The sequence below is a fragment of the Anopheles funestus genome, chromosome 3RL, assembly GCF_943734845.2.
Source record: "Anopheles funestus chromosome 3RL, idAnoFuneDA-416_04, whole genome shotgun sequence".
Classification (NCBI taxonomy): domain Eukaryota; kingdom Metazoa; phylum Arthropoda; class Insecta; order Diptera; family Culicidae; genus Anopheles; species Anopheles funestus.
Genome location: NC_064599.1, coordinates 83,305,496 through 83,328,301, shown reverse-complemented (window position 1 = coordinate 83,328,301; position 22,806 = coordinate 83,305,496). Strand labels below are relative to the sequence as shown.

The following is a 22,806-nucleotide window of genomic DNA, read 5'->3' as shown; positions in this document are numbered from 1 at the left end:
GGTGTGAAGTATAAAAATAAAATAAATAACAAAAAGAATTTCTTTCGGTCATCGTATGTAAAGCCAAATACAAAACGGAACCAGTGTCTATAAACACGAAATGATAAAGCCGTATACAACATCATATTCGTTCGGTGAAACAATTAGGCTCCACATGGCACAACCTAAATCGCCATCTTTTTCAGTGGTTACCTTTTCCCGATTGTTGTCCAGATTGTTCCAGATTGTACGTCGAACTAATTTCAACTGTCTTTCTTTCATCACTATCAAATCGACACAGTACAACGTGGAAATTACTCAGAAACAGTATTTAATTTCATAATAATAAGTATAATCATGATAATGGCTAACTCATACTGAATACGAGCTTACTATTTGCGCAGTTGAATGCATCGTTTCATGTCATCTGTTTGCTCTGCCCTATCTTAAACATTCGTCGGCGTTTCCATCAAACGGCCCGCGTCTGCAAGAAGTCCGCCTGATGGCAGTGACTTTTGCTATTGTTTCACATTATGTGTGAGACACACATTCGAGTGCGAGTGTCTGTCCGTACGGTAAGCCTAGTAGTATGTGTGAAGATCGAGAAAAGTTAATGTTGTAAAATAGAAACGTTTACCGCAAAAACAATATGATTTACAGCGTGTTGAAGTTGTATTATTGTAACAGTTTTCCAACGATTGTAGGGGAAAGAAGGATTAATATTCTCATCTCATGTTGAAATTTTTGAATGTGTGTACCTTGAAGGAATTGTGTTGCGTTGACTATGTGTTTTATAATAATTTCTGCATAAGTTTAAAATTATTTCCCTCTTTTAAGTGAACGGAGGTGTTTATGTTGTGGTTATAGTTCACAAATGAAAAAATATATTTTTTTCTATTTAAACGATTATTGAGTTGAGTAGTTATACCAAAAAATGTTATATTTCTCGTCTGGCAAACTGTTTTTTTGTCATTTAGTATCCTTGTTTCTTAGTTTGCGTTTGCTCGCAGTTATTGCGAAATGGTAAGAATGCAAATATAAAACGTCTACACAATACTGACTGCTCGTAATGGCCATAAGTACGGACGCAAATCGGAATTGTTATAAAAGCAATTATTTCTGAATGTATAAAACCAGTCCAAAAATAAATATCTCTGGAATACAGGGATGCAATTGAATGCAATGAAACGGAACAAGATAAACTGTATCACTCCTGGTCGGCGGCCGATTGAATTTCTTTTCCTTTTGCTTAATAGTATATGACTGTTAATTTCATTTTTTCTTCCGGACTACTTCAACCGCCATTCACTAGTAGAGCAATGTCGTTTGCTCAATATACATAAATATATGCACGTACGTAATACAAGATACTTGTTTTGTGTAAATTTGTTGCGCGTGCATTAGAGGTTGATAAATCCATTGTCCCTTCGTGTTCCTTATCTCGCTGCCATGTGGAAGCGCTGACTGTCGTTCTAATTTTGCGTGCATACAACCTCACTCGTTTGCTCACATGCTCTCTCTCTCTCTCGGTTTCTCTCTGGGGATTGTTTACTTTTGTCGTCTACAAACTACAATCAGAATATCTCATTTGGCTTCTTTTCTGCCGTTGACTAAGAGTGCAATACATGTTTAATATAACTTTTTGATCACACTTTTCGTTTGTTATGTGCTTGTTTTGTTTCCTTGCTCGTGTCCATGTTACCTCCTGCTAGCAGTTAGAATATGGTTGAGGATCATTTTCTACCGATCACTTACCCTTGGTACCCCCCCGCAAACAACGTTCTAATCTTCCTATTCATGGCAATTTTCTATACTCTTTCATTTTGCATCTTTACTCCCTTCCTTAGCACCTGCTAATACATTTTCCGCACTAAAGGATTATGATACAGTTTTGGATATTACTAGGAGATATTTGTGTATTTGTTTTTAATCCTCCTTAGTAAAAAAAATACGTTCAGTATCGCCAAACCCTTGCTATATAGTTAGAAGTTGAGTTGTAAGGAAAAGTAGTGATTCATTCATTCTCAGAATCAAAACCCTTTTAATTTGCAACACAGTGCAGTGGTTTTTTTTCGCTGCATATCATTTTGTGTATGTGAATATATTTGTAAGTGTATATAGATATAGGCGAGCTAATTCACTTTATATTCACTTTTCATCTTATGTCTAACCCTTTTGGAAACAATCGCCTAATGCAATTTGTTTCACTCTAACTGTTAGCTGTGCTCAAACCATCTGAATTTGCTTTAGTTCTTGATTTTGTTTCTTTTTTTTCTTTTTGGTAATATTATGCCGCTTGCTTGCGGTTATAATAACATAGATATGCTAAAAACATTACCCAACTAAACACGAAAAAATAGATCATGTTCGTTTGAGTTTCGCATTACCAAAACAGGTCCTTTCCTCTACCAAAAACTCACCGTTCAAAGTGGTTTTGTTCCTGTTATACCCTTCTCCTTAACTTCTGCTTGGTTAACTTCTTTTCCGGAAGCAGGTAACGCATACTGCAGCCTGCTTCCCTTGTTTGCGTTGTATGTTATCAATTAACAATCCAATTTGCTGCACTTTGCTCACGTCTGCAAATTGCACTACTGCAAATTTAGGTGAGCCTGTTTGGCTTTCGACAGTAGATCGGTCGTCCGCAAGATCGGATGCCGGAGTAAAAGTGCACTTTCTGCGGAAATGATCGGCAGAGAGTTAGTCCAGTGAAAGTTGATAAGATGACTTATACTATCGAAGACTCGATCTTTGGTTCGTACCTGTAAAAAAGAAGAATTTCAGCAACAATTAGTCACTAACCGATGATGCCATTTTGTACGGATAAGCTTACGATTCCTTCCGGATCTATCAGCAGCAGATGCTTCGGTGAGTTGTTCTGCATGCCGGTTAGTACGTACTGGCCTTGTGTACCGGCCGACTCACGTACCAGGAAATCACCATCATTTTTTAGCAGATGTTCGGACTGTGCCCTGCTAATGCTACCATGATACCATGATTCTGTGAGCAGCTGAGACTTTTGGATCTCAGACGAGATAGTAAATGGTTCTAAAGAAGACAATTTAGTTAATGAGAGACGAGAGTTAAAAGAAACAACTACGTTTTCATTTACTTACGCATATCAAATACATCTTTTACGATCGAGGTGGAAGATATTGACTTATTGCTGTGCGTGTTGTTGGAGGCATTCGCATGCTTATCGTTCACATAATCGTGACACGGTAGCGGTGTATTCAGGTCAATCAAATTGCTTGGTATCCGTTCCCGAGTTTGCTGTATTAGAAAATATTTTAAACGTTAGCTGCGTGTGAGCTGCAACAACAGATTCAAACATACCTTTGTGCTGGAGGAACTATGTGACTGCGAGGACGAATGGTGATCGTTCTCCGTCAGCAGATCCGGCGGCATCTTGTCCGGCAGGTCGTTGTAGTACTCTTTGTCCGAGCGCGTTAGCTCGCGAAATTTGTTTTGCGTTTCAGGTTGCTTAAAGAACTCTTTATACCGTAGCTCGAACGCTTGACCGACGGTTGCGATTAAATCTTGCGTTAGACTACCACCGCACTCCAGTACATAACAAGCTCTCCATTCGTTCAGATCTTTCGCTACGTATGCCACGAAATCGAGCGTATCCTGCGGTGTATGTAGAAGGAAAATTTCATTATCATATCTCTAACAGCAGCAGGTTATTACTTCTGTTCTTAAACGTACCGTATCACCACCGGAAGCAAACGATATTCTCGGCATGTCATGCTTGGCGATGATGTCGCCCGTGTCCACGTTTATCAGCGACAGATATTTGCTAGAAACCGTTAGCGTCACGTTTGTACCGGCATGCTCCATATCGGGCGTATCGGATATGCATTGTAGGACGCGCTTGTCGACCCTTCGCTTTTTGGAGCTTTTCAGACTGGCCGCTTCACACACCCGGTTAATGCATTCTCTGTGTAAGTACATATTTTTTTAACGTGGATCAAAAATGATTCTTCAATCGAAATACAAATCGATTTACTCACTTTGCCACCTGTGATCGTGTTGGAAAATCGAGTTTTTTCATGGAAGCCTTTATCTCCAAACATCCAATGTACTGTAAAATGTGTGAAAGAGAAAAATAGGAATGAGTATTTAAAAAAAACATATGTAACCATTTAAATAAATCCTTTTCGCGCAGAAAGCAACCGTTATGTTACGGTTCAAAACGATCAAAACGTCTTCTAATTGTAAGTAAAATTAAAATCCTTCGTTTAATCTCTCAGCCCTCTCGTTCGCAAAGGGCAATAGCCGCATGCCAGAGCTCTAGTGCAACGGAAACACTGCGTACCGATTCGCATCGATGATTCATTAGAATACCAAATAGAAAGCCAACTAATTATACACGATTTCGATTTCAACTTCGATTTCGACACCATACCGCGACGCATTGATCGTCATCGGGAATGCAAAGGCGCCATGTTCATCATTGTTCGCGTATACACATACCATCTATCCCATTTCCGGTTTTTTTTATACTTCAGTTTACATGCGAGAGAAAAAGGAACTAGTGATACGTGGCAGCGTGGTGCGGAATGCAAATAAACGCATTCCTTTCCATATAAATATCATTATGCTCATCGCAAAACAGCACCAAATTTGCAGCTTTCATAACAAATTGGTGTACAGTGTTATACAAGCACTAATAACTATATGAATCGTTAAACATGTTTATCCTGGAGAGTAAATCCTTAATTGGCTATAATTTCCACTAACATGCATACAAAGGTCGTCGAAAGATCATCGCATCAACATCGTGACAGGTTCAACAATTCCAGACAAACAATTTTGAAACAAGTATCAGTACAGCTGAATCAACTTGCCTAACCTTAGTACGAAAATATTTTCAAATATTCAACAAAATCGAGCTGGGGAATACCAGCAGGAATGCAGCAAGATTCCCAGTATGATTCATCTTCATGGCGCATACGTTTGTATGTCGTCACATGATTCTTTTTAATTCCATCTCATTCCACCGGTTCTTTGTGTCATCATTCAAAGTATCTTCGGTCAATGCGATCATATATCTTGTATGTTGTAGTTCTCTGTTCCATTCCATTTGACCAAAGTTATATTAAATAAAGCTCGATTTTCCATCTGCGAAAACCGTCTCTAAAGGGTTTATTTATATTCAAAGTTTGAATATTAGTAACAGTACCCTAGTGGATTAGTTACATGTTTGTGTTGCATTTGCATTCCGTGTAGTGCATTTTCGTGCATTTTACTCTATGAATTACTTTGCGCCACGTTCCAGTGCTACGTTTCGAACCGAATCAAAATTGTATTAAAACAGAGATGTGGTAACCTGACAATGGCCACACCGTCCTTCCGACTTTGCATAGATCGCTTTGCCATTGACAATCAATTGTTTACCCTAACTTCCGGATGGACCACATTCTTGACACCTGCTTATGAAACATAGAAGCAGCAACGAACCATTTGAGCAAATCCGCAACAAAAGTCGCTTCAAACTTCTTCCCCCCCGACACCCAACCGTATCCCATTTCATGCGGGATCATTAAGGATTGTTTTGAGAATTATTGCTGCAAAAGGATAAACAATGTTTCTGGGGTTTTCCTGTCCCTTTTAGTTTTCTTTTCACACCGCCGCTAATTGCTTGCTTCAGAACGACCGGTATCATTCCTTCGCTCCATGTGGGCTGCGGTGTTTCACGCTTCTTGAGCAATTCTGTTCCGTTTGAACGTTGAGAGTGAGAGATCGTTGTCTCTGCATCTTTTGCCACAACTTTATTATTCTATACGCTCCAGGGAACCCGCGTCACTTTTCGCTACCTTGAATGATATCAGCTTAGATATAAAGGGGGAATTGGGGAATATATAGGTGGGGGGAGACCCCGGAAAGATCCTACGGACTGAATCCGGAAGTCATAGGAACGAGGAAGAAACGCTGGCAATGGTTTGCAATGAAAACAAAACAGGAAGAAATAGTAAAGAACACTGCACTGACACCGGAAGTGCCAAACAATGGGACGAGATCGGAAAAATGTTTGGAGGCTCCGTAACACGTAACACACAACCCGGAAACCGGCGGTAAGGCCAGTGTCTACAGGAGATTCAACTTACCCGCACGTCGAACGTAACACCTTCGTTCATGATGACATGGTCTGGATGCAACCATTCTGGAGCCGTTTTCGAGCTACTGACCCCTTTATCCAGTCCGGATGATGCTTCACCGTTGCGGGGCATGTTGCGCTGGATATGTGTGTAGCACTTCGTACGTCGTACCACCTTCTTAAAACTCGTGCGTTTTTGGCTGGATGTAACCGAATTACTATATCGCGAAGCTTGCCGTGTTCTGAGGACTGGTTTGAGTCGGTTTTCCAAAAAATATGCGCGACCCGCACAGCCACTCACACTTTTTGAAGAGTATATTCGCTATTTTTACCTCCACCGATTCCTTCCCACACGCTGACCACAACGTGCCGGGGAGCGCCTGCTGCGCTATGCTAGGGCTCGTATATTGGACCGCGGAGTAATAAAATATTCTACCGAGTGCGCGCTCCAACGCCTACTGTTTTTGCTTTTTCTTCGCTGGGTGGATTTGTTTATCTTGCCTGGCGGTTATGATCGTCGTGCCTTCCTTCCGCACGCACGCATAATACGGTCAACATCGTTCTCGCCGTATGTATCGCGCAGTTTCCCGTTTTCTTTGCTTTCTTCGGGTTTTGCTTTGACACCTGCCGCCTGCTGTTCGGTTCTTTACTTCCTCTCCTTTAGCTGTTCCGTTTGGTCTGCTGGATGTTTTTGTAACTCGCTTATTTTTCCGTCTGTTGTGGAGACTCTGCGTTCCAACTCAATGAATGCCTAGCGGCACATAGCCTTCCCTTCTGCTGGATATCTGCTTTCGGGCGTTTTTTGTTGTTACTGTCTCTTTTCAGCTAGCTTCCGCTACGCCCGTGACCGGAAGAAGGAAATGTGATCCGGTTTATTTCCTTTCCTTTCTTCGCGCGTCTTTGTGATTATACACTTGTACAACTAGAATGTAAAAGTATGTATCACCTCACACGGCATTTTGAACGGCTCCTACACTGTACAAGAGAAATAAAAAATCAGAAAAAATACGCTGTTTACACACCCTGAAACACTGGCCGACGGAGACCTTTTCACGGCGGAAAAAAACACAAGTAACTTGCTAATAGCTGTACATGATCAAACCACAACTTCAAGGACTATTCACTTGATCGCTTCGCCTACTGCGATCCGTCGATAATAAATAGAAATGATGATTTGTTGTGCATCCTTGAACGCAATCAAGTCGTATTAAAACACGCAGGCACAATCATACATAATCACACGCACAGAAATACACAACACAGATACCTTTTCTTCTGTTGACATTCGTCAAAGGAATAAACGTTCCGATACAGCACTGCACTTAGTCATCATCGGTTCTGGGTGGGCTAGCCATCTTTCACTAGGCCAGGGGGTGGAGATGTAGACTGTACGGCGGTCATTTGGTGCACGAATTTCTTCCTACACAATCAACAAACGCAACCAGCAAAGCTAGCGATGTAAAAAGGATTGACAATTAGTTCAGTGTTTTACCAAGGCGGTCCTTTTTCGGGGCGTGTGTGCGTTGTTAAAGCACTTGACAGTCAAAAGTCGATAATTGATGTTTTGCTGTGCGGTATGCAAAACGGAAGTAACCGAATAAGTGATTTGTTGGCTGAAGTTTAACTAAAACATTACACAAATTTTCAAAGAGTTGTTGAAATTCCACGAGAATTTAGCACTGAACACATTTACTTTAGAAGAAAAAACGTAGCCACACCATGGAGAGTGCGTTTCTTTAACCTTGCGGGCTTCCAAATTTGCACTCAAATAACACGCATACAAATCACGCAATTAGCTCGAATGCTTCTGGATCAAGGTATTACTATCCAGCTATTAAAGCAGCAATTGTAACGTTTCCTTCGCACAGTCACTGTTTTTATGTGAAGGAATTCGATTTGTCTTTTTTCCGCTGGGTAAAGTAAACCACCAACAATCGTTAACGTATGAGGATTTAATTATTTATGCAGATGCTGCAGATCAAACGATTGTTTTATAGGTTGGCTTGTTTGTTAGCTCACATACTACACTATCGCCTTTTACCGCAATGCACAAAAAGACGACATTATTCCAGAACACGCACAGGAAGCGACACTGGTGGACAAACATTCTTTCGCAATTACGAAGGTATCACATCTTTCTCAATCTTTCCTTCTGGTACTGTACCTTCCGGCACTGCCAGGCATCATTGCCAATGCGGAACAATTGTTACACGATTAAAGGGCAACTAACCTGGCCGATAAACACTCTTCACAATGCACGAACTTTTAACTAAACTTGAGTTTTTGTAATTTTTCTATTGTTTATTATGACGTTTAGGTAAACAACTTCATGTTGACAGTGTCACATTGTGGTTATGAGACCGCGTCCAGTACTCGAATAAATGCGCTGTCGCACAGTGGTAGCAAATTCGTTTTCCCAATCGTAGCGTGAGCTCTCCGCAATCCACGTGTATTCACGATATTCGCGTTTATTTCTTGTTCAATTGTGTGATATCCGAATAATAGTCGCTAGTAACAACAATCAGTGAAAGGTTGAGCAATAATGCGCACCAATTGCAATATGCAAATCCGTTTGCTTGCGAAGGATTCATTGTGAAAGGACGCGTTATGCAAGATTCGATTGTTTGGCGTGAACTCGTTTTATGAACGTTTATTGTGCTATGTGCTTATCACAAAGTGTTTACAAGCGGTAAGTACCCCTAGCAAGTAGTGCAACATAATAAATTCTTACGTGAAACAGTATAATCGAACGGAATAAACCTTCATGTGTACGGTTCGTCTCGTTACGTTTACTCCCCGCATTGCTCTTCGGTTTTCCACATCGGAAAGGCCGATTCCACAACGCATTATCAAATCTTACAACCAACGCGGAAGCATACCGTTTGCACCGTTAATTTTTTTTGCATTCAAGCTCGTGCAAGGCTTTTGTTGACGCCAAAACTCCTGCCTATTGTTTAGGAAGTTTATCGCATCCTTCGCGTATTCTGAAACGCCCTCCGTGTTTGTGTCTGCTTTGCGCAGATCGGGATGCTTGATCAGGTTCTCCAGATATTCCTTGTCGATGTACAAATCACCCAGCAGCCGTCGGGAAGCACGCTTTTCCAGCTCATCCCGCGATAGTTGATACCGTTTAGCAGTCTTGGGTTTCTCCACCTTGGCCGGTTTCTTCTGCGGCTGGTTCTTGGTGTTGTTACCGATCGTATTTTCGATCGCTTCCTGAGTTTTCTGCACACCTGCAACGATAGTGCAAGGGTCAGGTTACAAGGATTTGGGGGTCAAGAGTTCTAGTACATGTGCTACTTACCAAGCCTGAAACTAGCCAGCTCCGGACGCAAACGCAAGCCACGATGAAAAAACATCAAACTATGCTCAAACTGGCCCAAGTAGTAGAGAGCTTCCGCCTTCTGGTAGATCGCCCGAATGTTGTTCTTGTCTAGCACGAGAGCTGTTTCTGCATCCTGTAAAGCTTTGGCCGGTTCGCCAAGCTGGAGGAAACATCGGCTTCTAGCAACCAAGGCGTTTTGATCATTGTTGTTCATTTCCAAAGCCTGAAAAGGATAACGCTTCATCAGTACTTCCATTGAGATCATATTATGTAGCTTGTTAGAGGTGGTAAAATGTGCATAGTGCCTTAGAAATAAAGAGAACGGCATTGTCCAAATTTCCATTCTTAATCTCACGCATCCCCAGTGCCAAAATGGCACCCGGTTCGGCTTCCTCGGTTTGTAACGCTTCGTTACGTTCCTGGCGTCGTTTGTTGATGAGGTTTTGCTTGATATCAAAGTTTCCTGTAACAACAAAACACAGTTGCTAGTTCATGGATAAACCTAGGAGATACTGCCTATTGCCAGTTTGTCGCCACTTGCCTATACTAACGGCAGCCGCACGATCTTTGTCGGTGTACACTTCATCAAAATATCGTCGTTTCTTCACATCTACTGGCTCGTTGAACAAATCTCTGTAGGAAAGAACGTATCGATGATTACGTGATTATTTCCATATTGTTCCCTGCCACTCACCGATACTTTCTGGGTGCATTTTTATCGCTCATATCCGAACAATGATCGGAAAATTGGCGAATCAGATGCGTATCCAGCTTGCCCTGGCTAGCCTGATGCTGGATGGTGGTCGTCTGTGGGCCACTGGCACCAGTGCCGCCAGCACCAGCGCCACTTCCACCACCACCCGCTCCACCCGAGAATGTTACATTCGATTGCTGCTGATCATCGTCCGTGTCCGTTTTCAGACCAACACGTACAAAGCTTTGCAACAACTCATCTTCTCCACCTAATATTCCAAGGGCCGTCTTTGCGTTGCTCATTCTTGATTGCAGTAGACACAAATATTACTTTACTAAACCCACAAAAGCCTTTAAATTCCGTTTTAGTCTGAAGGTTTTCACACAGAATTCGAGGAAATTTCGCAAACCAAAATGGTAACTTTCTCTTTCGGAACTAGAACGTCTTGCACCACGGCTGAAACTGGAATGTGACCGATATAAACGAGCAGCAGACGAGAAAAGCCCAGAGAATGTACGTACCGGCACTTCACCGCGTATCGCGTGAAACCCATCACCTTACACAAAACTCCTAAATACACACACACCTCCAGGGGTGACGGAGAGTCATGGAAACAAACACTTGATAATCGATTTGTCATAAAACATAGTAAAAATTGCACGGTACATCATATAAAAGGAACGCTTGCACGGGTGCTACACAGCAAAAGTTCCTCTGTAGTCAATGGGTCAGGATAGGTTCTTTGATGGTGTTAAGATGGCAACACGCTAGAGCCAAATATCCAACAGTAATAAATAAGCTGAATGCTAAAGGGGTACGTTCTCTATGGGACACGTGAAAAGCCAAGGGCCTGTTTGGAAATGGCATTGCCAAACACCAAAATAGGCTCAGCAAACAATATTGCACAGTGTGGGTGGAATCCAAACGCGAAACCTTAAGTTGCATGTCAGTCAAAGGCTTCGACGAATAGGAAATGTAGAGGAAATACAAAGTAATACCTAAAAAAAATCTACATTGCCAACACGAAACAGCAGTTCGAGACCTTCCGAACCAATCGTGAGCACAAATCGATCCGATCCGTGTGTGTGACCGAAAGATATAACCAGCATTTAAGTCACACAATTTTTACAAAGAATAGGGAAAACCATTTTGTGTTTTTATTACTTATTAAACACATTTAAAAGGCAAATTTATTTTAGCAATTTGGCTGTTTTTTCTATAAAACAACTCATGGAGCTCCACGTGTTAGCTTGCCACCTTCGCAGATTTATGGAGTGGCCCAGTGCTGCTTCCGGTTAAAGAAATGAAGACAAATTTACATTATGCACGGCAACAAGTTGTTGATGCTAAATTTAACGCTATGGCTGGACTCCCTAACAGTCTACCACGCATAGGAATGAATGAATACCTCATTAAAAATAAGTTCGCCCGCTACCATTCGATGGAATTGGAAGGAAAAGTTAGATGCAGCTAGTGCCCTACAATTCTGGCCAGTATAGCAGGCTGAATCTGTAAATAGCTCGTGCTGGAGTGTGGTGCGTAAAAGGAAACAAGGGAAACAACCTAGAAACGTATTTACCTGGTCGTACAATCCCAACGCTTTTGTGTAGTTTCGGACCTAAAAATGAACAGAAAATTATTTTTTTTTAATACTCGTATATAGTTATGTAAAGACTATGTTGATGCAATCAGAATCGAAGAATGAACCGTTTTTCTAACATTCTTATTTTGAAGGGAATGAGGTGACTGTAGAGGCGGATTTTTCGAGGAAAAAATGTGACGGAGTGGTTTTTACACGCACAACCACTACTGTACAGCAATCTTTTCTAATCAGACTTGCATACACACGTGCGAAATTCCCGGAACACGTGGAAAATTTAAATTTTGTCGCTGTTGTTGGAAAAACGACGGTTGCAAGACCACTTTGCTACCTCTACACTAGCGCCGCGTATACGTCAAAATGACAACTAAGAAAGGACGTGAAGCTTTCCAAGGACATCGAAGCTTTCCGCTTTCTCCTAATCCGGGTTTTTTTTCGATTTTGTTGTATTTTTTTGTTCGAATTAATGAGCAGATCCACTCTTCTATGATCAGTTCTTCTCTATTTATATTTGTACATATTTTATCGTTATGGATCCTACAACAGGTATGATAAGCCCACATCCTTTTTACAATGTAATTTCAAATTGTTTTAGGACACCTGGAATGGTTATATGAATATATGAACAATATATTTCTGTCCTTGATGTGTAAGCTTTTTGAGTGGCTCTTTCAGAAAAGTGTAAGGATCAAATCGTGTTTGTGCTACAAGATAAATTATTCAACTTACCTTCATATACTTCAGTGCTTCATCTCGTAGATTCTTTCCCGCCACTTCTATTTCATCGATTACCGGTTTCGATCCTTTCTGCCGTTTTTTACCCATTGGTTTATTCATCTTTCGTTGATTGGTGCGCTGCGATTGCTGAAATTTAAAAATAGAGGTAGGTTAACATGAATGGAAGCCTTTCAGTTTATTTCATTATTGAATGTTCGATCAGATCGTAATCGATTTACTCCTCTTCAACCGATATCGGCGTAGGATATGCCAAAGCCATATTGAATTCATACTATTTTCAACCTATTCATTTATCATAATTAACTATATATATTCAACATTGCATAACAAACGACAACCTTGAGTAAATATGTTTATGCAGCAATGTGCTATCATGTGACAAAATTTTCAATTATTGACGAAATTGAAGCTTATTCGTGCTGGTCGTCGGTGCGGACGCTCCGAAGTGGACCAGGAAACATCATAAATCTTTTCCCGCTGACGACATGCGGCCGGTGCCGGTAAAATCGTCTTCGTCAACAAAAGACGATGAAACAACAAACGCCAGCTGGTTTTGCAAGGCAGGCGCCCGCAACCGGGAGCTTTCAAAGCGTTCGCTACTACACGGAAGGAGAAATAAATGCAAAAACAACCACAAAACACATAAAATCGATTATCTTATTAGATTTATGTCATATTGAATGTGGTTTATACGAAGGTTCAGTGTTTTACGAGCGAACTCGAAGGGCGCCCTTTTTGTGTTTATTTCGAGCGTGAATTTTGTTTATGTTATACTTTTTTGCACTGGTTATAGAATTCGTTCTGCGTCAGATCTGGTGAGTGCATTTTCAAACAATAGCAATGCACGTGTTTTCAAGCATATCGGTCGCAATAATTATTTTCAATTAAAGTATATACAGTATGTTAGTACCTTAATACACACCCTAGTTTTAAATATATAGCATTATTCTGCTATACTAAAACTAGTATTTCTCATGTTAAGGATACAAATATCGCACAATTTAACACAGTTTTCTCTATAACACAATTATTAATGACACTAAGCAGCACGAAGTGGAAACTGCAATTGCACAAATCGAGTTGCAATCGTTGACGGTTGGAAATTCTTTTCACACGAATCGTGCACCAGTAACCTGTAACTTTCGGAATGTGGAAGAAACATAAACTCCTGAAGGAATGCTCTTGATTGCAAATTTTATCCGTTTGCCCTCAAAGTAGGGTATTTCCATGTTACCGTCAAGGATTCTTTAGGTCTTTAGCTGTACTAACATTGCTTAGTACCTTAAGATTGTGTACATATGATAAATAATAAACTATTCAATTAAAATGTTATTTGGAGTCCCGCAGAACTCCCTTCACTCACCATGCCCATACCACCACGAAATGTCTGGCGATTCATTTTATATCCTGTTGTTTATATCAATCAGCGATAGTGAATAGTAGCAATCAACAATCAATCAAATGGGAGACACTTTTTAAATAACTTTCACCGTTTTGATTTTGTTTGTGGAATAATAAAACCACGTAGGGTGAGCAATATTTTAAACTCGTGATAGAGTGCCAAACACTTTTTTATTGTTTGTTATTTGAGCGGCAAAACTGCTCCCCGGAGTAGTTCTAACCGTAACGACAGCTCGCGTTGAACTAAAAATCATATTCAATAGTTTTTCGAAACGTTCCGTTGTGCGGTATTACCCACCAATACATTTAGCAGTGGACCCAAATGGAACACAAACAGAAAGATCGAAAGGAATCAAGGTATTAGGAATTTATTTTTATCCCTTCATTATCGCGTTATCATGGTGCACATTGGTAATGGTGCTGTTGTTCCAACGGATTGGTATATACACAACCGAAACGCTGCCGAAAGTTCAGAAAATTATCAAGTCATGACAGCATATCATTTATTTTTTTTGTTCTGAAACTTGTTGTTTTGGAAAAAGCGTAACTTGTTCCTTAAAATGGTTTCGTCATTCCGTCGATCGATTATCGATGAATAATAATAATAATGGCGGGCAAGCAATTAGATAAGGATTTGCGAAGAATAATTATTCTAAGGTTAAAGTTCGGAGGTATGTTTGGCTCCAGAACAGCAGAATAACCTTAAAAGGGGGTACATTTGATTCCATTAGGATGGAATAAACTAGTAAATCGATGAAGACATCAAAATCGTACAGAAAGTGAAATTTAGTCCATCGTTCTCGTATAGTTGGTTAGGTAAGGGCAAACGTTTCGATTATGTTAGACATATTAAACCCACCCAAACTGCTGGTGGTAATGATTTAAATGCCAACGATGCCAACGAAAAAATTGGGCATGAATCAATAAACGCGGCAAGCTTGTTGATTTGATCACGAATAGAAGTTCTTGTCACAGGTACTTCTCGGATCCCGGACGATCATATCTTCCAGATGATCCAGTATCCCTGACTAATAGACTCAACATCTTCAACCCCATCAAACTTATCCGTCACGAAAGATTTCTATAAAATGGATATCTCCTATTATGTTTAAATTATGCTTTCATCAATCGCAACAGCAGTAATCGGCAGTTTACCAACGCCAACCGCTAATAGACAGTTACGACCGCAGGATATAGCTGCCACAAACGTTGCCTATTATCCAATCAGTAAATCATCGAATTCGTTACCAATATGACACGCATACCCGGTCGGACACATGTGCGCCGACACGACGTAACATCAACCCCAAAAAAACAACGATAAAGAAGGAGTAGAACAACCGGCACGCAACGTATATTAGCTCGTAGAATTGGAATTGGCATTACTGTGGCCATAGCAGATATCATATCTGCACCAAACTGCATGTTTTTCGATTCACACCTGTCTCACCTGCAGGCACATGCCAGTAGTGTGGGCAAACTTAGTACCTAGGGTGTAATAAAATGTATATGTTACGTTACCGTTTGGCAAGTCCTGCGACGGAAAGGTAACTATAGTAGCTGAGGCAGGATTCCACTAACAGGTTGAAGACTTCATTTCGAGAGTGTTATGTATCTTTTGCGTCGGTTTGGAATAGCAATTCTGATGCTTTATTTAGCTGTCGTTTACAAATCACGGCACAATTTGAATTTATCACATGTTTTGTTTAACAATTCGAAGAACTGTTCGATTGTAAACACTTTGAATATTTCCATATATTTCACTCACTTCACTTCAATTTACTAATACCATAATTTTAAAGACAATTTAATTTATTTCACTAATTATTAGTGGCACCACATGTATGGACACTTTTCAGTTCACATGAAACGATAGCATTTCACCAAACCAAACACCAAACATCGATCGAATCGTTACTCCTAATATTTCTCACCATGTCCGACGCATACGCAGTTTGGGAAGGTACTGACTTTCGCCACAACTTTCGGCTCGCGGTTTCGGATCACTAGGGGCCGCGGCAGTAGTGGGTATGCTTACTACCGACGACCAGCCGAGAGGAACGACTTCCGACCGAAATTTCTGACTGAGTGACTGACTTGTAGTAACGTGCTACAACACGTGCCGCCGAATCGTTGTTCGGTCGTTTCGTTGCTTACCATACACGATATTTTGTTGTTGTTACAATAAGGGTTAAGTTGTTATTGTTCCCATCCTTGTGATTGAAACTTGTTGTGCCACCAGCTTCAGGCCGGTATGAATCGCATACCCCCGAAAGTTGTACTAGTTGTGATAAACTGAACAACTTTTAGCAAGTCCATAATTTCTAAATAGAAAGGTAAAAAAAAACTGGAACATCTTCTGTGGCTTCCAGAACTGGGATATCTACGGTATAGTACCAAAATCAGGCACACAAGGATCTACAAGAGGGGGAGGTGAAATTCATTTTGGTCCAATATTGATTAGACAAATATAATTTCAACACGGGCAGACTAAACCCGATAATAATGCTAAACCACGAAGGACGGCGTCGAACACAGGACTCCTGCAGGAGAAGATGCGGAATGACATGATAGGTGGGGGGTTGGAGGGAGGTAATTTCGTCGCCCACCTTCCATTCCGATCGTTTAGCAACGTAAAACTGGGGAATTCATCAGACGAAAAAGTTTATAATTTTCATTACCCAGTCAATCGCTTGGCATGCAAACGGGTTCGGTAGGACTCCGTACGGTTGGTAGTCTGTTTGGAAATTATGGCCAAGTTTAGTGGGAACCGAGCACGGCAGAGTGCAAGAAACATGAAAATAATGGAGTGGCGTGTGGCCCGGACGAGGGTGTACGGTTGTGAGGACTCTCCATTTCGAAGCTTATAGTCAAAGTTTCCACTTTCGACAACCTGCTCTGTGTGGCCATACCAAGTAGGTAAAGAAAGGGAACGTTCTATAGTTTTGCAGGCTAAATAAGTTATGCGGCTTTGTTAGGCAAGGAGAAAACGCATGACACAAGAACTTCAACGGAGTTTTCAAACGCTTCAAACGCGATTAAGGGCGGGTGTGAAACGTAAATTTATCCTTTATTGCTTTTTAAATGTCTTGAAGAAGATTTTTGTCTGCTTTATCGCTAGCCACGAATTAAACGGTTTATCCGAACCGCAGTTTGTCCGCGTCTTCTTGCATGCAAGATGCAATTGTTGATTTTCCAATCGGGTTTAAAGTATGAATCAAAAATAACAAAAAATAAAAAATTCTAAAAATATGAAAATTTCCTAAGGCTTTTTTTTGGGAAATTTCAAAAAAATTTAAAAATTGATTTATTTTAATGCGAATTGGTTGCAATAAGTTTCTTTTCACTCAAATAATGCTTTAAATTAAAAAAAGAATAAAAAATCAGAAAAAAATTTCAAAAAAATTTTCCACTCGAAAATTTCATAAGGCTTACCCCTTGCCATTTTTTTGAGAAATTTTGCAAAAAAATAAAATTGATTTATTTTAATGCCAATTGGTTCAAAAAAGTTTGTTTTCACTCAAATAATGCTTTAAATAAAAAACAGAATAAAAAATTATAAAAAAATAAAAAAAATTAAAAATTACAAAAATTTTATAAGGCTCATTTTTGCGCCAAGTTTTGGCTATAACTCGGTCGGTATCCAACGGATCGCCAATCTTTAACCTGTGGTCGACAGATGGCACCAATGGCTACATTTTCTTCTTGGACAGCCATGCCCTCAGATGCCTGTGCCAGAAGTTAAGCGAGGAACCAAGTTTCTTACCCTGTTTGAGAAAATGTAAAATTTTCCTCATTTTTGCGCCAAGTTTTGCCTATAAGTCGGTCGGTATCCAACGGATCGCCAATCTTTAACCTGTGGTCGATAGATGGCACCAATGGCTACATTTTCTTCTTGGACGGCCATGGCCTCAGATGTCTGTGCCAGAAGTTATTCGAGGAACCAAGTTCCATACCCTGTTTGAGAAAATGTAAAATTTTCCTCATTTTTGCGCCAAGTTTTGCCTATAACTCGGTCGGTATCCAACGGATCGCCAATCTTTAACCTGTGATCGATAGATGGCACCAATGGCTACATTTTCTTCTTGGACGGCCATGCCCTCAGATGTCTGTGCCAGAAGTTATGCGAGGAACCATGTTCCTTACCCTGTTTGAGAAAATGTAAAATTTTCCTCATTTTTCTGCAATTCAGCAAAATTTTTAAATGTGATATATTTTATTCCGAATTTGTTGCAATAAGTTTCTTTTCACTCAAATAATGCTTTAAATTAAAAAAAGAATAAAAAATCAGACAAAAATTTCAACAAAAATTTCCACTCGAAAATTTCATAAGGCTTACCCCTTACGATTTTTTTGGGAAATTTTGCAAGAAAAATTAAATTGTTTTATTTTAATGCCAATGGGTTGCAATGAGTTTCTTTTCACTCAAATGATGCTTGAAATAAAAAAAAGAGTGAAAAATAATAAAAAAATCAAATAATTAAAAAAAAATGAAAATTTTCCTCATTTTTGCACCAACTTTTGCCTATAACTCGGTCGGTATCCAACGGATCGCCAATCTTTAACCTGTGGTCGATAGATGGCACCAATGACTACATTTTCTTCTTGGACGGCCATGCCCTCAGATGTCTGTGCCAGAAGTTATTCGAGGAACCAAGTTCCATACCCTGTTTGAAAAAATATAAAAATTTGGAAAAGCGTTCGCAAACGCGACAATTGCTAAGCATGTAGTGACGGGGTAACAAGTGACCTCCAATCGCAGAATTGAAGTTGAAAGTCACGGACTTAACCCTCAAACATCCCGTACGATTGAGTGGATGTGTTCGTAAACTTGAAGTTTAAATTTGAACAGCCCAGGGCAGCAAGAATGCGGAGCAAAAAAAAGAAACGGCAAAAATCAACAGTATGCTAAAGCGCGATGTCAAGGACGACGCCTCGTTCGAACGCAATTTGGAACAGATGGATGGAAATAGCAGCCTGCAACAATAAACCCTTGCATCAACAGTGCTGATAATAAGCACGATGTCTATAGAACGCACTGTTTATGTTCCAGTTCTGTTCATGGACATCGTAACTACAAATTGCAATGATATTTGTAAATAAAGCGTCCTTTTCTAGAACATCTGTGAAAATAGCGCAGGACATTTTCTACAGATCAGTGCACGTTCAAGGGTTAAATGTGGAGGAATCGAGCATAATCGTTGGTTCAAATCCCTTTTCCTCATTGAAACATAACTCTCTGTGTGTGGCATTGTGCAATCGTGACGTGTTGTGAAAAGAAAGATCGTTAAAACAAACTAGTAGGTAAGCATCGACTGCACTGATAATGACATGATGGTGTTAATGTCGGTATCAGCATGCAACGCAAGGAGTTGCTGTCCTATGCATAATCATTTCTTTTATAACATTATGAGCGGCAACCATGCTCATGTAAACCAGTTCGTTAAGTGGCATAATTATCCAGCCGAAATAGCTCAGTTGGGAGAGCGTTAGACTGAAGATCTAAAGGTCCCCGGTTCAATCCCGGGTTTCGGCAAATGCTTAAAAAGAAAGATCTTTAGCAAAATGTCTCTTTAATTATGCACCTGCGCCTCTCGTGCATAATTGGTGTGGTGTCTGTGCGAGAGGAGAAGCATATACCGAAAAATTTACATATTTTTTTGAATATTCATTACCATTGAACCATGTCCTTATTAAAGGCATAATTGAATTACTGATAATTGGCATGTGCAGAGTGTTGACTGCATTTTGCTTCATGATACAAATATGTATCGAGTAAGCAACCTTGCGATTCAGCCGTGCCATTGCAATCTTTTCAGCACCTGCAGATCCCCGACGAGTTACTAAATATCTCGACTGAATCCTATTAACCACGATTTATATGCTAGCTAATACCATCTTCTGCCTGCATAGTTCACACTGTCGCCCACGTCCATAACGATGCCATTTAAAATTGCCCCAAAAAGGAATGCAAAAGGTGAAGATCAAGGGTCAGGTTGATGGGAAGAAAAAAAACACAACCCCAAATTTCTATGCATTAATGGGTATACTAGGACGTGTTCCAATCGAACTGATTGTTAAATATCCATCGTTTACCTATCAGATGGAATGGAAGACTCTTCTTGTGCATACCTTACTCATCCGGGGAACAGTATAATTTATGCCACTAGCGATCACCATTCCACATTATTATGCGCAACTTCTTCGCGGAGATGGTGAGAATAATCTACTCAGCCTCTCGGCTGTGCCAAGTGGTTGTTATCTTCCCGTCTACGGCGTGATGGGGACGAAACGGTAGATGACCTCGACCGAGACCGCCGTAGATGAGCCGTCCTAACCGACGATGTCTTGGGTCAGACCGGGTCGGAAAACGCCAATGTGCCCCGTCAGAGCTGGTTCATCGAACCAGTCGTACGTATTCTTGCGTTCTTGCGGGTGCCCGCGGACACAGAAAGTGAAACTTGTTCTGCTGCCCCAAAACAGGTTAACACTACCGAAGATTGGCGCTTCGAGGAAGGAAAACCTGCTCGCCGGCATTATCCGGTATTCTGCAACAAAAGATGCATTATAAATAGGTCAGTCCGGAAAAATGGCAAAGTTAGTTCCAGTTTGACTGCCGTTTGGCGAATATCATCTCCAGCAAGAACTTTTGCCCAAAGTGTTTTGTGTGCCGATTGTAACAGATACGATGGTGCCATCGACAGCGCGCAGTGTCACCTACGTGGTGTGCTTGATACTGGTTGCCACCGCAGTAAACAGTGCTCCGCAGAAAAAGTTCCCTTTCACAAAGCCACGTTTGGCCATACCGGAACCGGATAAGACGAAACCTCAAGGAGTGGCAACATCCAACGAAGCTGCATCGCCGGAAGCTAGCGAAGAGTCGTTGGAGAAGATTCAGGCCAAATCCGCACAATACGCGTATGACACGTCCGTGAATGATACGATCAACGATCATACGATCATGCGCAAAGAGGAACGGAACGGACTCTCGCTGAAGGGCATGTACTCGTACAGTGACGGATTCTTCAAGCGTACCGTTCACTACGAGGCCGACGATAAGGGTTACCGTGTAGTGAAGGAGCTTAACATCCCGATCGGTAATGGACCGCAGATCGATCCGAATGGAAAGGCTGATGTCTCATCTTCATTAACCGGGTCGTACTCAATCACTGCCGATGATATTGCCAAACCGAAGCGCAAGGTAGTGCCGGCGTCGGAGGAAGCAGTGGGTTCATCGGAAGAAGAACAGCCAGAGAAGGATGAAACTGAATCGGATGAAGAGGAGAATGAAAAGTGAAGGAATTATTTTTTCGCTGTTATTTCCTGCATTCGGTCCGGTTAATGTCATGCAATAAAAAATCACATGTTATTTATGATCAAATCAGATGCCCTCCAACGGGTGTTGAACGACAGTGTTCAGTTTTATCAAAAATATAAAAAAACGATTTGAGCTGAAGATCGAGTATGGCACGACAAAGTTTGAATTGTTTAAGAAAAAAAAATTAAAGTATTTACAGAACATTAAAATACTCACATCCAGTGTTCTGCTTGATCGATATCAAAGTGTGTACAGATATTCAAAATGCTTTCATGCAAGACAATGAATAATTAAGGCAAAGCTGGGAAGCAAACTGCTGCCATATTTGCTTTATAGTTCTTATACGGGAAGTTTTTAGGTGTTTCATTTCAAACCTCAAAAATTTGGCTAATGGTTTGGTATGAACCGCATGTTTTACGATTCTGTTTGTATTTCTGGATCAAAACACCAGCAAGTAAAGCGACTCGACTTGTAATGTACAATGCACAAGATAAATGGTTTATTGCAAAAACATTTTTTTAGATAATAAACATAGTTTCCTACGTCCATTTTGCTCATCACGCACGAATACACTTCTGGCGCTTGGTGGCTGGATCGGTACCACACTTCTCGAACGAGTTGCACTTGGTGCTGCCACAGTACGATCCGGAACCGGAACCAGCGCTATCTGCAGTGGGCCATATATTAAGAGAAAAAAAACACGACAAATAACCAAAAACAACGTAATGAACCGTTAAAAAATTAATGAAATACAGTCCGCCAATCGTAATTAATGAGGTTGAATATTGAAGAACTAAACTTAAGCAGATAATTTAAAATGCCAATAATAGTGATGTATACTCTACCAGGTTTCAACAAAACGGTCAATATCGTCAACTTCGGTTAATCGTGCCGAAAGCGGCTTATCAATACGGCTCAAATTCCGCACGACCAAACGACGGGACTGACTGAATGTAGGCCGTCGATTTGATTACTTACACTTGTCGCCCTGCTTCAGTTTGCTGCGTTCGACGCAGGATTTGCGATTGCAGGCATTAGCACAGCATTTGCCACCGATATCAGCACAATCGCGATCGGTCAGACAGGTTGGTGAGCAGGATCCCACTTTGGAAGCTAGTGGACACTCATCTCCAGCTGTTTGGGGAAACATGTTGCACAAGGACCGGTTGTAAATAGATTTGAAGCCCTTCGAACACAATCTGAATTTGCTTACCAGCGCTCACGATGACGACACACAGCGCCAGGGCCAGGGCAACTACAGCGAGTTTAGCTATCAAGGAAAGTATACAATTAAAAATACAGTTCAAGCGGCTACCTAGAAATCCCTTCATATTATAACTTTGTAGCGTACCCATGATGATATAAATGTTTAAAGTTGTTGATCAAAAAACGGCTGTACGATGGGTGTATTGTTACGTTAACGCGTCACTCTTGATGGACGTTAGAAGATGAACTGATCGGGACAAGTCTCAAGACGCGTGGAGATAACTTGTAATGGTATATTTAAAACTTCTCCCACCCCAACGAGTTCCAGGCTGTAAAACCTCACTGTGGGACAGGTTGTTCACAGACGGTCAAAACAGCACTAACAACCACTTATAATCATACTGAAATTTATAAAAAAAAGGTTCCCAAGGGCATTTGCATCTGACGG

General features: G+C 40.8%; 5 protein-coding genes and 1 non-coding gene across 15 annotated transcripts in view; 3 read left to right on the top strand and 3 right to left on the bottom strand.

Moving 5' to 3' along the window:
- Window positions 1-293: 293 nt before the first annotated feature.
- On the bottom strand, window positions 294-8,400 carry LOC125767495 (SHC-transforming protein 4). 10 transcript variants are annotated; one of them, XM_049434124.1, is made up of 9 exons: window positions 8,241-8,386; window positions 7,344-7,526; window positions 6,087-7,051; window positions 3,990-4,060; window positions 3,685-3,916; window positions 3,313-3,606; window positions 3,093-3,249; window positions 2,810-3,024; window positions 294-2,738 (listed from the first exon to the last, which is right to left on the bottom strand). In XM_049434124.1, the coding sequence occupies exons 3-9, from the start codon at window positions 6,207-6,209 to the stop codon at window positions 2,568-2,570; spliced, it is 1,263 nt and encodes a 420-aa protein (XP_049290081.1). In that variant the 5' UTR covers window positions 6,210-7,051; window positions 7,344-7,526; window positions 8,241-8,386; the 3' UTR covers window positions 294-2,567. The 10 variants fall into 10 exon arrangements, with proteins under 10 accessions (XP_049290081.1, XP_049290082.1, XP_049290080.1 ...); XM_049434125.1 differs by having other exon boundaries at window positions 8,307-8,368; XM_049434123.1 differs by lacking the exon at window positions 7,344-7,526 and having other exon boundaries at window positions 8,307-8,400.
- A 249-nt stretch (window positions 8,401-8,649) lies between these two features.
- Window positions 8,650-22,806, top strand: part of LOC125767467 (uncharacterized) — a 35,066-nt gene continuing 20,909 nt past the window's right edge. The window contains exon 1 of the mRNA XM_049434072.1: window positions 8,650-8,765. The gene's annotated coding sequence lies outside the window, so the exon portion shown is untranslated. The remainder of the gene's footprint in view (window positions 8,766-22,806) is intronic.
- On the bottom strand, window positions 8,697-11,698 carry LOC125767496 (outer dynein arm-docking complex subunit 4). Its single transcript, XM_049434129.1, has 6 exons — window positions 11,675-11,698; window positions 10,096-11,604; window positions 9,943-10,034; window positions 9,707-9,864; window positions 9,381-9,624; window positions 8,697-9,309 (listed from the first exon to the last, which is right to left on the bottom strand). The coding sequence occupies exons 2-6, from the start codon at window positions 10,395-10,397 to the stop codon at window positions 8,933-8,935; spliced, it is 1,173 nt and encodes a 390-aa protein (XP_049290086.1). The 5' UTR covers window positions 10,398-11,604; window positions 11,675-11,698; the 3' UTR covers window positions 8,697-8,932.
- Window positions 19,298-19,370, top strand: Trnaf-gaa (transfer RNA phenylalanine (anticodon GAA)). The gene has a single exon. It is a non-coding gene; the product is annotated as a tRNA-Phe (tRNA).
- LOC125767506 (uncharacterized) lies at window positions 20,198-21,290 on the top strand. Its single transcript, XM_049434146.1, has one exon. It carries the CDS (start codon window positions 20,523-20,525, stop codon window positions 21,129-21,131), a length of 609 nt encoding a protein of 202 aa, XP_049290103.1. The 5' UTR covers window positions 20,198-20,522; the 3' UTR covers window positions 21,132-21,290.
- On the bottom strand, window positions 21,630-22,730 carry LOC125767511 (uncharacterized). Its single transcript, XM_049434152.1, has 4 exons — window positions 22,504-22,730; window positions 22,366-22,422; window positions 22,131-22,286; window positions 21,630-21,819 (listed from the first exon to the last, which is right to left on the bottom strand). The coding sequence occupies exons 1-4, from the start codon at window positions 22,505-22,507 to the stop codon at window positions 21,710-21,712; spliced, it is 327 nt and encodes a 108-aa protein (XP_049290109.1). The 5' UTR covers window positions 22,508-22,730; the 3' UTR covers window positions 21,630-21,709.

What these genes read in the sequence shown, in the direction of transcription:
- LOC125767495 (XM_049434123.1), bottom strand. Translation starts at nt 6,209, where the DNA reads ATGCCCCGCAACGGTGAAGCATCATCCGGACTGGATAAAGGGGTCAGT. An exon ending in ATAGTTCCTCCAGCACAAAG is followed by an intron (nt 3,250 to 3,312) that starts GTATGTTTGAAT and finishes TTTCTAATACAG; the next exon opens with CAAACTCGGGAACGGATACC. An exon ending in TGATAGATCCGGAAGGAATC is followed by an intron (nt 2,739 to 2,809) that starts GTAAGCTTATCC and finishes TCTTTTTTACAG; the next exon opens with GTACGAACCAAAGATCGAGT.
- LOC125767496 (XM_049434129.1), bottom strand. Translation starts at nt 10,397, where the DNA reads ATGAGCAACGCAAAGACGGCCCTTGGAATATTAGGTGGAGAAGATGAG. An exon ending in TGCGGCTGCCGTTAGTATAG is followed by an intron (nt 9,865 to 9,942) that starts GCAAGTGGCGAC and finishes TTGTTGTTACAG; the next exon opens with GAAACTTTGATATCAAGCAA. An exon ending in CCGTTCTCTTTATTTCTAAG is followed by an intron (nt 9,625 to 9,706) that starts GCACTATGCACA and finishes TATCCTTTTCAG; the next exon opens with GCTTTGGAAATGAACAACAA.
- LOC125767506 (XM_049434146.1), top strand. Translation starts at nt 20,523, where the DNA reads ATGGTGCCATCGACAGCGCGCAGTGTCACCTACGTGGTGTGCTTGATA.
- LOC125767511 (XM_049434152.1), bottom strand. An exon ending in TGTCGTCATCGTGAGCGCTG is followed by an intron (nt 22,287 to 22,365) that starts GTAAGCAAATTC and finishes TTCCCCAAACAG; the next exon opens with CTGGAGATGAGTGTCCACTA. An exon ending in ACTGAAGCAGGGCGACAAGT is followed by an intron (nt 21,820 to 22,130) that starts GTAAGTAATCAA and finishes GGCCCACTGCAG; the next exon opens with ATAGCGCTGGTTCCGGTTCC.